The sequence below is a fragment of the Rhinoderma darwinii genome, chromosome 8 (assembly GCF_050947455.1).
Source record: "Rhinoderma darwinii isolate aRhiDar2 chromosome 8, aRhiDar2.hap1, whole genome shotgun sequence".
Classification (NCBI taxonomy): Eukaryota; Metazoa; Chordata; class Amphibia; order Anura; family Rhinodermatidae; genus Rhinoderma; species Rhinoderma darwinii.
Window position 1 is genome coordinate 111,640,702 of NC_134694.1, and position 15,152 is coordinate 111,655,853.

General features: G+C 43.5%; 1 protein-coding gene across 6 annotated transcripts in view; it reads left to right on the forward strand.

The window, feature by feature from the left end:
• Positions 1-14,003, forward strand: part of DDR1 (discoidin domain receptor tyrosine kinase 1) — a 58,323-nt gene extending 44,320 nt beyond the window's left edge. For 4 of the 6 annotated variants that reach the window (XM_075836369.1, XM_075836372.1, XM_075836373.1 and 1 more), the window contains exons 11-18: positions 226-436; positions 2,267-2,368; positions 3,781-4,013; positions 5,071-5,198; positions 5,667-5,873; positions 7,085-7,319; positions 8,180-8,329; positions 11,304-14,003. In XM_075836369.1, the coding sequence (XP_075692484.1) occupies positions 226-436; positions 2,267-2,368; positions 3,781-4,013; positions 5,071-5,198; positions 5,667-5,873; positions 7,085-7,319; positions 8,180-8,329; positions 11,304-11,462 (1,425 nt within the window). In that variant the 3' untranslated portion in view covers positions 11,463-14,003. The remainder of the gene's footprint in view (positions 1-225; positions 437-2,266; positions 2,369-3,780; positions 4,014-5,070; positions 5,199-5,666; positions 5,874-7,084; positions 7,320-8,179; positions 8,330-11,303) is intronic. The other 2 variants (XM_075836370.1, XM_075836374.1) reach the window with 2 other exon arrangements.
• Positions 14,004-15,152: the final 1,149 nt, after the last annotated feature.

Here is a 15,152-nt window from a genome sequence, read left to right on the forward strand (position 1 = left end):
ACTTAATTCCAAAATGGCTGACTATGGTTGCAATGTCCCCATTTACTGTAGGAAGAGATGCTCTGGAGCACAAACTGCTGCTCTAACAAGTGACAGATTGTGTAATTGTCTGATAGGTAAGAGAAGAAAGGATTATGTGCTTGTTCTAGTTATGGAAATCTAGCCTTAGTAATAAGATATCATATTACCGAAAGCCACATTTAATTTCCTTTTATTTGCCTCCAGGCTCAGCACCGTCAGTCAGACAGCGATCTCACGGCCCACCTGTCCCTCCCCTCTGACACCGTGGTCATAAACAACACTCAGAATCTTTCATTGGCATCTAGACATGGCAGCCGCTATGAACGCATCTTAACTTCAGAGGGGGAGTACCAAGAGCCAAACCACAACCCTCTTGCCAAGATGGCTGCCCTATGCCCAAACTCTGATGGGACAGGTGAGTGGGCACATCAATGGATAGTGCACGTCATGTGTGTTGTGTCTAGAGGGGTAATATCCTAAGTTTCTAATATGTGCATGTGTGTAGGGTACGAAGGTTTACACTAGGTGCATGACAATGTATATATCTATATGTTAAGGGGATGTAATCATTAATATTGTCTTAACTCTTGTTTATATGTTATGGGGCGGGGCACTGGTCTTGTGCCTCTAGGATCTGATCACATATTATACTATTATACATATTATACTGTCTAGAAACTGGTATAATGTGTCAGCAGGTTGGCATATTAGTTCTGTATCATGCCAAATTTTCCTGCAGGTTCACAACAATTACTAAAGGGGTATTAAGATTTCTGGTCATGTGATGGACGCACAGGTGCACGGCTCGTTACAGTACACTTATCACAGCTTTTTTAATGAGCCATACACGTGTGCGTCCATCACATGATGAGAAAGTAAACAATGTAGGCTCTAGTTAACCCCTTTACGACGAAGGACGGATATATCCGTCATATACAGGAGCTATTTCCTGCATAAGGTCGGATATACCTCTGATCGCGTGGGTACTGCCACTGTACCCACGCGATCATCGGCAGGAGCACAGCCTGGCTCCTGCCCCAACTGCCGGAATCGAAGCGCACTCAATAGCGACAGAGGTATCTAATGTGTTTGACAGAGGGAGCTCCCTCTGTCACCCCATCGGTGCCCCCGCAAAGAAATCGAAGGGTGCCGTTGGGTTTCCAAATCTGCGGGTGAATTGCGGCCCCATTCATCTCAATGGCCCATGCACACAATTGTGGCGTTCCACCGTCCGTGCATTGCCCAGGAGCCTGGACCGCAAAAAGAATGGACATGTCTTATTACGGCCGTGTTTAGCGGTCCAGGCTCATAGAAATTAATGCACGTTTTGCGGGCGGCTCCTGGTGACACTCCGCGGCCGTCCGTGCCGCAAATCACGAGGCCTTAGTATAACAAAGCATTATATCTGCGATCTAAAGATCGCAAAGTGAAGTCCCCTAGTGGGACAAAAAAAAAAGTAAAATAGAGTTTATAAAAAAAACAAAAAAAACATTACAGTAAAAATAAAATAAAACCTATATGGTATCACCGCGATCATAACGACTCGAACACATTAATTAAACCGCCGGATGAATGGCGTCCAAAATACAGGAGCAAAAAATAAAGTTGATAAAAGTTAATTGATATATTATATGCATCTAAAAATAGTGCAATTGAAAAATACAACTCGTCACGCAAAAATCAAGCCCTTATACTGCTATGTCGACAGAATAAAAAAAAAGTTACGACTCTTGGAATGCGACCGTGAAAAAACAAAAAATAATGTTTGGTCATTGACGCGCAAAATGGCTTGGTCATTAAGGGGTTAAATGACAGAAAGCAGGTCTTTAAAACTATGACAAAGTTGATACACAAAGGATATAGCAAAATCGTATAACTTTTTATTATAACATTTGCTTTCCTTTAACTTGCATGAGTCAGTCCTATAATAGTTACCAGGCCTTAGGTATAAATATACAGCAAGTGCCATAGTCCAGCATCCAATATTAATGTAGATTCTGGATTATAAAGTGTCAGACTATTGGAATTTTAGTGTAACAGTTTCTAATTCACATGTGTTTGAGACGGGGGATGTATATTCAACTCTTTATGGATCTTGGTGACTAAAATGGTGTACATGGTGTTAACAGGACTGTTGTGGGGTGGGATACTTGTGTGCATGTGTGTGTATTTATCTAATTACGTGTACACAGTGTCTGCATGATGATGGTGGTGTACACTATATACTCTGCATGTGTCTCTCCAGCTCTGCTGTTAAACAACCCAGCCTATGAGCTCCTGCTTTCCACCTACAGCCGGCCAATCACAGAGCCTGGTGGCCTGCAGGCTAAGCCAATCAACAGCCAGGGTAAGGGGCTGTCACATCGGAGCTGAGCGCAAAACGGTCAGCTCCGGTTTGTATATACTCTCCATTTTTGCTGTCTTTCTCCATCTCTGGCATCCTAAGGACTGGAGGGTCCGTATTTAATTCTGTGCCTCATACTATCATGTTTATGCATGACTAGAAGTACAGGGACCAATTATTTGGAATACTGGGACAATTTGTGACAGTCAGAGCTGTCATAGAGAGCTCCTCTGTCTAGGTGTTACAATGCACTTAAAGGGGAACACCATCTAAAATATTCTCGCATGTCATACAGTGGCGTACAGAGAAGACAGGAGACCCCCACTATGGTGTCAGGTTTTGTCACCCAGGACAGAAGCGTTTTCCCCTCCATGTCCTTTCCATGACCCTTGGGCCAATTTCCCCCCGGTCCTCCACTGAAGAGGGTAGTTTTGCATAGGTTCTCACCACCCAGTAGTGAAAGAGGCTGGGACTATTTAGGGCTGGGTCCCTTCTTTCCAACGGGCACATAGCAGCTGCATAGTCTGACTCTATGGTATGTTTACCCTTGTATTAGAAGATGAGATTGGTGGGGACCCTGGGCTTGGACCTCCACCTTTTTCTAAAATGATTTGCATAATAGAAGTCCAATGACTTCTTTATTTAGCATGTTGCGTCAGGAAGTGGTGGAAATCTCTGAGCGGCGTCACTAGGTTTTAGGAACTTTATAGCGCGCCAAAGTCCATTCATTTTAGAAGTTGGTGATGGTCCAGGAGCCGGACTGTATGACATGTAAGAAAAATATTTTAGGTGTTCTCCAAACTCCAGCATGTACGATTCCTGTTTCCACTGGTGGGAGATGCTGAGGAATAGTCAGGATGTCCCCATAGACATGAGATTGTTGGGGATCCCATTGAAGTTGTCAGGATCCAATGACAAACTCTCATGTCTACGTTTAGCTGTATTCTTGATTGTAGGATTGGGCATTGATCTTCAGCAACATATAGCAATACTGGCATACTGGGGGGTAGCTATAGGTGGTAAAAAGGTAGCAGCCGTAACTGGGCCCAAATGCCGTAGAGGGCCCAAATGTCCCTCTGCTGCATAATAAACCGGTATTTTAAATGGCAGGTGGGGGGCCCCATCACATATTTTGCATTGGGGCCCAGGAGCTTCAAGCTATACCCCTGCTAGCAAAATATAAAGTGATTGATATAAAGCCCAACCCTTTACCCTCCTAGAAGGGACTTGACAGTCCTGCTGCCGTTATTTCCTGATAATTGTCCCTATACTTGTAAGACCACATTGTAAGATAACGTTCTCCTTTTCTTATGCTCCCTATATATCACTCTTCTTTCACAGTCTCTGCCTCTTTATTTCGCTGCTGTCCATCTCCATTTATCCCTCTCTTTACCCGTTTTCTTTTTCTCTCCAAGTAGGTGGCTACAGAGAACTGGAGTCGCCTAAGCTGCCCATGGTGTGCCCCCCGAGTGTCCCTCATTACGCAGAAGCGGATATTGTTACTCTGCAGGGGGTGACAGGGGGTAATACCTATGCTGTGCCTGCCCTGACAGCCGACACTCTCACCTCCAAAGAAAAGCCCCTCAGCAAATTCCCCCGTGGGCATCTTCTATTCCGAGAAAAGCTGGGGGAAGGGCAGTTTGGAGAGGTAAGTGTTCATCGCTAATAGGGCTACAATGTGTTTTTTAATAAGTTTGTATTATGTTTACCCTTCGTTCATGGTGACTGCTCCTTTACCCCTTTTGATCCACTTGTAGTCCACTGGTTTGTATATTGCTTTAAAAACACTTCCCTGTCATCCATTTTGCCGATTGATCTTTTATTTTTTTGCTTTTTGACACCAGACCGTGACTTTGTGACGTATCATTGTACGTTTCGATCGGTCTTCTTTAAAGGAAAGCCTCCTTTACAGACATCTCCCTGTCAACCATTTTGCCCTTGCAGGCCCATTATTGTTTGTCAACCATTTATGGACCCATTTTCTCTTAACCCTACCTATGTTCCGTTTTAGTAAAATCTGATTAATAAAGCAGACTGAGATGGGGAATGGCATGGCCTGACTGCTGCCAAGCTGCGTTATCCCTTTTCTGCTGGTTTTGAGCTGAACAGTTGGGTCTTTTAGGACAGCCTGGTTGCTAGGGATATGATGCATAAAAAATTCCCTTTACACAGCCCAATAATGGTCATGAAAACAAGACAACTCGTTGATCGGTGCTCGTTTGCTCCTTTCACAAGGAGCAATGATCGATTATGTATTTGGACGAGCGATCGTTACTATGATCATTCGTCCCCATACACTTCCCTCTTTACACAAGGTGGTGTGCTGCCGGCTAGCGATCATTTTATTGGCCGCATAAACGAGCAGATCAGTTGTTCATCGGCAAGAACATGAATGAGCTATCATATGAACGCTTGTTTGCCAGATCATTGGCCCAAGTAAAAAGGCCTTTACAACTATAGGCTTATGGCGTTGTCAGGCAGCAAGTCCCTAGCAACCAGTCTGAGCTTCAACTCAAGGCCAAATTGGCACTAAACTGTAGGCAGAAAATGGACTACGAAGCTCAGCAGTAGTCACGCCACAGTATACTTTATCTGCTATTGCCATATTATTCCGATTTTTTAACTATCATTTTACTGAACCCTCTTAGTCCGCTGAACGTTATAGAATAGTTATAGGTAGTGTGACTTGTTACTTTCATTACCAGGTTCACCTGTGTGAGGTTGTGAATCCCCAGGAGCTGCCAGTTCTTCAGTTCCCATTCAACATGCGCAAAGGGCGGAGTCTTCTTGTGGCGGTCAAATTACTACGAGCTGATGCGAATAAAAATGCCAGGTAAATTAAAAGGTTAGCTGCAGGGCCTACCATTTTTAGTACTCCAGGCTAAGGCTGCACATCAAATAAAAATCGTATCAGTCACATCATGTGATTTCTAAGATAAAAATCTCACACAAATTGAAAAGTCAGGAATATACAATTAAGGTAGTCATTCTAGGGAATGCCCCATATGGAGGAAAAAAAATGGGCAAAAGTATCGCCTGACCTGTTGTCTGCTGTAGCTATAGATTATGCCCTATGGTTCTAAACTATAAGGCATGACCCACGCCCTAACAGTCGGACATGGTGGGTGTTCCTTTTTTCGGTAGCATATACGATGTTGCTTAAACAAAACTTCCATCTGACTCTGCACAGTATGTTTGAGTGAGAAGCCTTCCCAACACCACCTGTACCCATGGTCCGAACAGTCTTCCTATCTCAGTCTATCTCACCCATGATCTCTGCCTCTTTCCTGTTGGATCTCAGGAGCGATTTTCTAAAGGAACTGAAGATCTTGTCCCGTCTGAGTGACCCGCACATAATCCGGCTGTTGGGAGCTTGTCTGGATGAAGATCCCCTGTGTATGATTACTGAGTATATGGAGAATGGAGACCTCAACCAGTTTCTCAGTTCCCACGAGTTGGCTGAGGAGGACGAGCGCATGGACGATGGACACAACCCTCACTGTATCAGGTGAGCACACCTCTAGTCTTATTGACCAGATTCAATATGATTTTAGCTGTAGGCACAGTGATTCCGAAAGGTGAACCTACAGGCGTATAATGGGGAGATTCCATAGACGTGAAATATTTATTGGCAGGCAATTTTGATTGGATCTTCTGGTAATCAGGAGATCTGCCAACAATTTTATGGTCACTTTCAGACATCCTATATTAGGCCCTGTTCACACAGACTCTTTTGGCTCTGATTTTGACGAGGAAATCGCGTCAGAATCATCGCCAAAAAACGCCCGAAACCGCCTCCCATTGGTTTATGGAAATGCTCATGGTTTCATTGCTTTGCCACCTTTTTCTTCAGCCAATAATTCCCCTTAACCACCCAGACACCTCACATTTTTCAGTGCCCTCATAACAGTTCTAGTCACAGCATTCCCGGAGCAGTGTCATCCTCAGCGTCCACATAACAGAACCAGCCACACTGCCCAATACCGATGGCTGGTAGCATTCCTGATACCATCAGGGCTGGATTATAGGGAGGGCACGTGCCCCAGGGCCTCCACCACCCACACTCCGTGCCCAGGCCAGTTCTTCTGATCTGGTCCTTAAAATCAGAAGCAGATCATAAGAACCAGTTGTCCTGCCTTGCCATTCACCTTGTAGGCCACAGGCTAATTGTAGCTTTCGGCCTACCATATGTCCTCTTTAACACATTTTCATTTCTAAGACTACCACCTCTCAGGAAAATGGGGGTGCCCTGATGGCCATTTGGCAATGCTATCCAGCCAAGACAAAATTGTGAAATGGCCAGGCATGAGTTTGGCTCTCTAGATTGACGTCTAAGAGATTTCTTGGCTTGGCTGCCTCCATAAATCTCATAGACTTCAGTGGAGAGGGCCTCATGTATGCGTCTGGTGGAGAGGACCTTATGCATGCCTCTGGTTCTCAAAAGTAAGAAGGGGCCTCCACCAAATTTTTTGCCCAGGGGCCACCACCAACCCTACTCCTGTATACTACCCTTATTAGCAATTTCCAGCTACATTGCCCTCATAGCAGTGCCAGCTAGTGGAGATTTATTTATCCACCACGTTAATCCACAAGTGTCAGGGGGCATGATAGACATGCTGGGAGTTGTAGTTTCAAAACAACTACAGGTTAGAGAGCTCTGATCTAGGTTGATGCAGCATGAATATATAATCTTACCCACTATCCTGTCTCTATCCTCAGTTTTCCCAGCCTCCTCCACGTGGCCTTGCAGATTTGCTCTGGTATGAAATATCTCTCATCGCTAAACTTCGTGCATCGGGACCTCGCTTCTCGGAACTGCCTGGTGGGCGAAAACCTCACCATTAAGATAGCCGACTTCGGTATGAGCCGCAATTTATACGCTGGAGATTACTACCGTATACAGGGCCGTGCAGTACTGCCGATCCGGTGGATGGCCTGGGAGTGTATACTTATGGTGAGTGTCATTATATACAGTTTCATCTTATATTTGAGGCCTCAGTGCAAGAGGAATAATTGCCCCCTGTAGATAATGAGACTATATATATTTTTTTAAAAGAGGTTCTCAGGAGCTGGGCGAGTGTTTAGGTTTAAAGAAATACTCCGGACAAAACAATTATACTGTGTTATGCCGAGCGCAGCTTCTGAGGGGGCGGAGCATGACACAGGGATGTTCTCTTTGGTGTTGTTGAATCCGTGTCATGCTCCGCCCCCACAGGCCCTGCAGTAGAAAAAACACTGTTATCAGTGTTGCCCAGAGCGTTCCTTTAAAGTGAATTTCCTTCTGAAAAAAACATGAATACATCACATCTCCTTATGAATATCGTAGAAAACTATATTTCAGTTTTTTTAACTATATCGGTTTATGGGAAAGTTGGGAGACAATCAATATGGCTGTATTACACCACCCAAAAAAGCTTTCCTAGAGTCTTGAATAATAGACCTCCCTAGTTACACAGCTGTATGGGAGCTTGGGATGTATCCCTGTATAACTAGCCAGATTTGCCATTCAGGCGTCTGGGAAAGCTGTGTAATAACCCTTATGGAAGCTTTAATGGCAGCCATATTGGTTGTCCCTCGGATTTCCTAATATAACATATATTTATTAATAGATGGTGAATAGAATTTTTTAAACTTGACAGGAGGGGCCGATAAAAAGAACTTTATACGTTTTATGTGGGCAGTTCGTGAAACCTATGTAGCCCTATAGCCCCTATACTGTCCTCACTCTCCTGATGAAAATCTGATGGGCTGCAAAATAAAATAGTCACTGGATAGAAGCGCTGACTCTTCCCTCTCTGCCGTCTACATTTCTAGGGTAAATTCACCACAGCCAGTGACGTCTGGGCCTTTGGAGTGACATTATGGGAGATTTTTATGTTGTGTAAGGAGCAGCCGTACGGGGAGCTGAATGATGAAGATGTGATTGAGAATGCCGGGGAGGTTTTCAGAGACAGTAAGAAACAGGTGAGTGATGGAAGATGTTCATAGACATTATTTATTGGTAGATTCAGCCAACTAGATGGCTCATGCATGAGTCGGAGGGTCAGCTCAGGCTAGCGTTATCCCATTTTACAATTAATTGAGGGGGGAAAGTCCAGGGCAACAAATGCCAGGCCCCCAGTTCCAAGACGGTGAGGTGTGAGGGTATGAAGTGGCAACAACAGCAGGCCCCATTCTGATTTTTGCAATGGGGCTCCGCTTGCTCTTGGTGTGACCCTGGTAACGTGGGCTTTCGTGGGCCATAGGCATTAGATTGTCAGAAGATCCTGCCAAACTTAAAGGGGTATTTGTATCTAATAAAGAAACGGCATACCACTAGGATATGCCATCTCTTTATAAAAGGTGGGGGTCCGACTTCTGGGACCCCCAACAATCCTGAGAATGAAGGGGCCACAGTGCAGGGAAAACTTAGGGGATGGAGGGGATGTATTGCTAAATCAGTGCTGCAGCCCCTTCATTCTCTGGATTGGTGGGAGTCCCAGAGGTCGGACCATCACTGATCACAAAGTGATATTCATATCCTAGCGATACGCCATCACTTTATTTGTTGGGAATAACCCTTTCAGTTTGGCAGGAACTTTGGGATACATAAAGAATGAGCCTACGTAAAAAGTTAAAGAACTTGTGTAAATAAATTACTTATCTTCTAGTGATCCTGTATTATACTAGATTTACAATTTTGCTGGTTACTATTGGAAACAGTCAACAGTCTTGTCGACAGACACAGCTTAGCTGAGCTCCTCTAATGCGGGGGCACAGTTTGTTTTTCCTACATCAGATGACTGTACAGTGTCTAGTGTATAGAAGAAACTTCCCAGAATGCAAATCACCAAAGCAAGCTCTGTGCAGACATTGAGCAAACTAAAAATGCTGGAAGATTTCAGCTCTGAAGCCTGTAGAATCTTTAATACAGATCTGGGTATAATACAGGATATAACTCAGGACCAGCACGACATAAGTAATGTAATGTGTTTGTAGATTCATTCTATAGGTAAACTGTAAAATATTATTCAAAGGTGGAGATATATACATTAAAACATCCAGCAAGACCATTATGACTCAAACGTCTATCCTCTGAGCTAAAGTGACTATTCTGGCAGTGAGTGACTTGCAGGCAACGTGCCAAATACCTTACCCGTGTCTCATGAGCAGGCCAGGAATAAGGATGTTTATAAGAATTCCTGTTAATGAGGGAGTGTGGGTCTCTCTAAAGTCTTCACATATAGAAAGTTTTATAGTAACATATAGGTTGCTATTCTTGCCTTATATAACTGGAAACATTTAACAGTCTGTACACTTTTAATGAAATTGCCTAAGATAAAAGTAGAAAACAGGTGTTTTTCTAATTATTATTAATTTTTTTTCTGAAATAGCGCCACTCATGTATACTGGCTGTGTCTGGTATTGCATTTAGCTGGGAATGTAATAAAAGACACAGCACATGGACAAGTGGCGCTATTTCTGAAAAAAATCAGACCGTTTTCTAATCTCAAACAACCCCTTTAACGATCTTATTATACCATCAGTGGGAGTCAGTGACCACAGGTCCTATCTCATATCTTTGCTCACTGCACACTACAGTTCTATTGATTTCAATGGTAATGCCTCAGGGTAACTCAGAAAGAGCACATAAGAAAGGAACGGTCCCCCGTACGTTCACACGCTTAGCAAAAAACGTCTGAAAATAGGGAGCTGTTTTCAAGGGAAAACAGCTCCTGATTTTCAGATGTTTTTTAAGCAACTCGCGTTTTTCGCTGCATTTTTTACGGCCGTTTTTGCAGCTGTTTTTCTATAGAGTCAAAGAAAAACGGCTGTATAACGGTTCAAGAAGTGACATGCACTTGTTTTTCACGGGCGTTTTTTTTTACGCGGGTGTTTTTCAAAACGGCCGCGTAAAAAAACGCCCCATTGGAACAGAACGCCGTTTTTCCCATTGAAATCGATGGGCAGATGCTTGGAGGCGTTCTGCTTCCAAATTTTTCGGCCGTTTTACGGGCGTTTACGGCCCGAAAAACGTCCGAAAATAAGCCATGTGAACATACCCTTACTCTCTGCGTGGAGTTTGCATATTTCCCAGAACACTAGTCTACTCGTATGAATTAATGAAGGCAGATTAACTAGATTTCATTCAAATAAACCCTATATCAGGGGTGGTGAACATTTTTGACAAGAGTACCCCAAATGGGCAATCATTTGGGAAATTTTGCCGAGTACCAAGGTACCAATAAATATACGGTAAATACAAAATTTTCGCATGAAGTGGACGTCTTTTTTTCACAGTTTATTGTAATATGTATGTCTTCTGCAAACAATAAAAAAGTGATGGGTGTGAGGCTCATTTTAAACTACAACAACCCCCACCATACACCTCACTGTCTAAGGCAATGTTCCCCTGTCTACAATACTACACCTCCCTACGGTTATCAGGGTATGCTGGTAGTTGTAGTTTTGCAACAGCTGGAGAGCAACAGGTTGGGGAACACTGGTCTCCGGATACGTTCAGAGGCCCTAAGAGAGTGAAGGTGCAGGGTAGGTGGAGGCTATTTGAGACACAACAACCCCCACCATGCACCCACATTCTCCTATGCATTGGTACAGGTATATTTACTTGTATTAGTACGAATAAAAATCCGTACAGACGCAGGCAGGTCAGGGCTAATAGTAGTTGGGATTGAGAGCCTGGGCCAGGGGAGGGTGGCCGACATGAGACCGGCCGTCACAAACCCCGGAGCGCGAGTGTGTTACATGTGACGTCACTCGCCACTGTATATATGTATATTAGACAGGTTGTAAGCTGCACTATATTCCAAAATCCATTTGACATTTACTTTTTGCTACAATTGTTGTTATATTTATGCCAATTTTTATTTTTTTTAAAGAAACAGTAACAGGAAAAAAATGCAGATCTATTCAATCCCATTTCTTTCTTTATTTCCAGATCTATCTCTCCCGGCCACCGCCCTGTCCTCAGTCCCTCTATGAGTTAATGCTGCAGTGCTGGGCCAGAGACTGCAGGGAGCGGCCATCGTTCCAGGACATGCACGCTTTGCTCACCTCTCACGCCCTCTGCTGTTCCAGTGCGGAAGTGAAGGAGTAACCTAAGCACTATTCAGAACACTTTACAATACCTGCTTCACCATCTTACCCCCATAGCATCATTTCCTTGCTCCTATAGTCGTCAATCCTTATAAATGGCCTATAGGATGCAGGAGACATGTCTTGTGTTCATCCTCACCGTCAAGCCTTCATCCCATAGAACTATTCCACTGCAAAGTGTCTCTCCCAGTCTTATACACTGGATATCCCAGTCATAGGGTAGACATAATATCTACTTGTGCATACAATGTGAAATGTCGGACTTTTACCTAAACACATCCTATACCCCGTACACTGGAATTATCACGACAAGCGCAACGATACAATATGGAGACCATTTAAGTATATCATTCGATTACCTCACCCTTCGATTATCTACCCCTTAAAATGTCCATGCACGCCTATACCAAAACTCAATAGACCAGATGGACTATCACTCCAGGATTGCGAGAGGCTTGTTGCTACGGTGATGGGACAATCAAGAGTCGGAGGAACAGCGAGATTCAGGGTCGTATTATAGCAAATCTAATTCTTGGTGGAAAAAGTCTAGACGGGAACATGGAACACAAATATTGTGGTGTCAGTGAGCCCTTAAAGGAATTATCCACTTTACACAAGCCCCAATAGCGCATATGGAGGTAATAGAAGGGGCCCCTGGCTTGCTACCTCCTTTGTTAGCAAGGGTGGTCCAAGAAGGATCAGTTCTCGATCCGGAGGACCACCGTCATCTGTGTATTTGTCAGAGGACCTGTCTGACATGGGGTTGTCTTCATGTTTCGGGATGAGCTGCTTACAGACAACTCAGGCACCACTTATCTATCGGAAACACTAGAATTGGACAGAATTTTTTTTTTCCACCATCATCAGGTGCTGGGTCATAGTTTGTAGCCCCATAGGATACGAGATTATCAACTAATCCTACTGAAATCCAAAGGATCCACCAACTTGTATGCAATGTCTACAACCAGGTTCATTCTATTCCAGCTATTTGGATATATTTGTCTATAAAATGAACCGTTGATGAATTATACCTCACGCATTTTGTGTGTGATCCTTGACCCCCATCTATATTATGAACAGTACGACATTCCACGGGAAAGCAGATCTAGTTATACTACAGCGCTATTTTACTTATTACCAAAAAGGTGCCCATCATTGCCATGGTAGACAGACCATGCTCCATTATACATAACCCCCTGGTGCTCCAGTGGATGAGAGACTTCCCTGTAACATGGGGAGCGGGGTTATTATTTTAGTATTTCCATAGACCCGGTTTTCGTAGTTCAGTGTGCGCGACATGTTATCCTGGAATTGAGCGGGCACCTGTCTTTCCAGAAAAGCGCCCATTTCTAACCGCATCGTCCTTGCTCATTTCGAGACTCCCCCTCCTCTATAACACAAGTCTTGTTTACCAGAGTTTCCAGGCCGCTGTAAAAGTTTTGTTTCATGAAGTCTGACTTAATTTTTGTTTTTTTTCTGTTTCAAGAATTTCTCAGCGGAGGAACTTGATATTTCAGGAATGTAAAAAATGAGCGGCAAGTCCTTTGCCAGCCTTCTCCTCCATCATCCCACGCTCTGAAATCCTTATCCTACAGTGATGCCAATAGGGAGCTGCGCCTTAAAACAGATCACTTGAAATTCCGGTCACACACACACATCTGCTGCTCCGAGATGCGATAAGTGGGCACATTTCCGACACAACACTCCTTTAATTTGTCTAGAAAAAGCCACATTGGCGCTTTCCATTTGACACACTCTGTAGTAAAACCAAATACTCCAGATTATATCCTTCCTACTTCAAGGGCTTCTCCATAAGGAGACAATTCTAACCAACCCTATATATAACGTGCCCGCATCCTCCACCATCTGTTTTGTCTGGACTTGGAACAATTTTCCTTTCTTTCAGCGAATGGAAAGATTCCAGTCTCTCGGTTGTTATGCAGTATAAATGAATACATTGTTTTATGATCTCAAGATGAAGATCTCGAGGACATTCGTAACCAGAGACCATTTCTAATCACCGAAACAATCCCGGACAATTCTGGGTTATATAACGTGGGTTGTTGATGAACCCTCCAAACTCCTCTTGAGAATGTTGCGATTTTGATTTGCACGGAACGCAGGAGGCATCTGATAGGACGTTATGGAAACTTCTGCTGGAACGTTGTTGCTAATGAATTTATAACGGCCAGCGACAAACACTCCTTTGTCAGTCTTGCAAATGACTCCATATTCTCTATCGGGCCACCCAATGGATGTTTGTATGAGTTTGGGGGATCCCCCAAGACATCTTGCTCTTCCTTGAATGGGTTGGACTGTAATGTTGGATGCTGCTTGAATCTTAATCTTGGATGGTCAGAGCGGAGCTCAGTTGTGAGGAGGCTTTGACATTTGTATCCCAGTTTTAACGCTACGGCCTGATCTGTATATATAGTTCTGCTAATTTAAAGCTTTACATGAGATTGTGTTACTTTTTTATATGATGTTAATATATAGAGATTTGCCGAATATCACTAATTTGCAGAAATAAAGATTGACATTTTTTCTAGATTCTTTTAGAAATCTTGGTCCCTGTGTTTTTCTTTCCTATCGTACGTGCTCTTGTATTAGGCCTCATTGACGTCAATCCCGTTTTAAATAAAGCCGATCTGGGGATCGCTGCTGCAGGGGGGGAAATAGAGTTACATACCAGCAATTCAAACTACTAGAAGATCATGTAATACAGACAAGTCGAGTCCGCTAGCGCTCGATGGTAGCAGCTCTGCTCAATAGAAAGGGGTCCCCATGCAGCAAACCCCCTCAATAACGTCCATATAGCCTAATAGGGCATATTGGAAGGGGTTGTCATTGTGAGAGAACTCCTTTAATCACTGTACGGCGCAATATTCTGCAACTTTCTAATATACATAGATGCAATTCCTCACTAGCTCAAGATCTCTGCTTGCTGCGAGTGAATGGAAACATTCTGTCTGGAAACCTGTACATACCTAATACTTCTCACAATGGAGGTGTTTTGTTTGTTTTACAATTGTATCCAGTCTAGACAATGCTCTTAAACAGGCTTATACATTTTACCTGCATTGATACATTGTAGCAAACTATCAGGACATGAAAGGGATTTGTGCTTTTGATGTGCTTGGCTCGCAGAGGATTGTCAAGATTGACACAATTGTAGACAACCCTCAGTTTGAGAATTATTAGGTCTGGACGGGCTTTCCTATTCACAGACATCAAGTAGAGATCTTCAAAATGGTGAAGAACTGAAACACAAAAGGGGTAATTAATTATACGTCTACGCCTGTTTTCTGACAAAAAAAAAAAAAAAAGACTTTTGCTACATTTGGTGGAGCTGAATAGAAGGGTCGAGGCTACCCGCAGCCCCACAAACTGACACCAGAAAGTGGCATAGATTATAGCGCCAATCTACTCCAGCTCATGGCGTAGAGTTGACTTTCTGGTGCATGAACGGCCAGAGATGCGCCTAATTTATTAAGAGGAGTGCACCACTTTGTAAACTAAGTACATCTTACTCCAGCGTTGTTATAATTAAGACTGGCATATAAGATGCCACTCTTAATAAATTATAAGCATAACAGAAAGTTGCAGATATTTTCTGCCAACCCATTTCCCATATGCCCTATTAAAGGGGTTGTCCAGGATTAGAAAAACATGGCTGCTTTCTCCCAAAAAC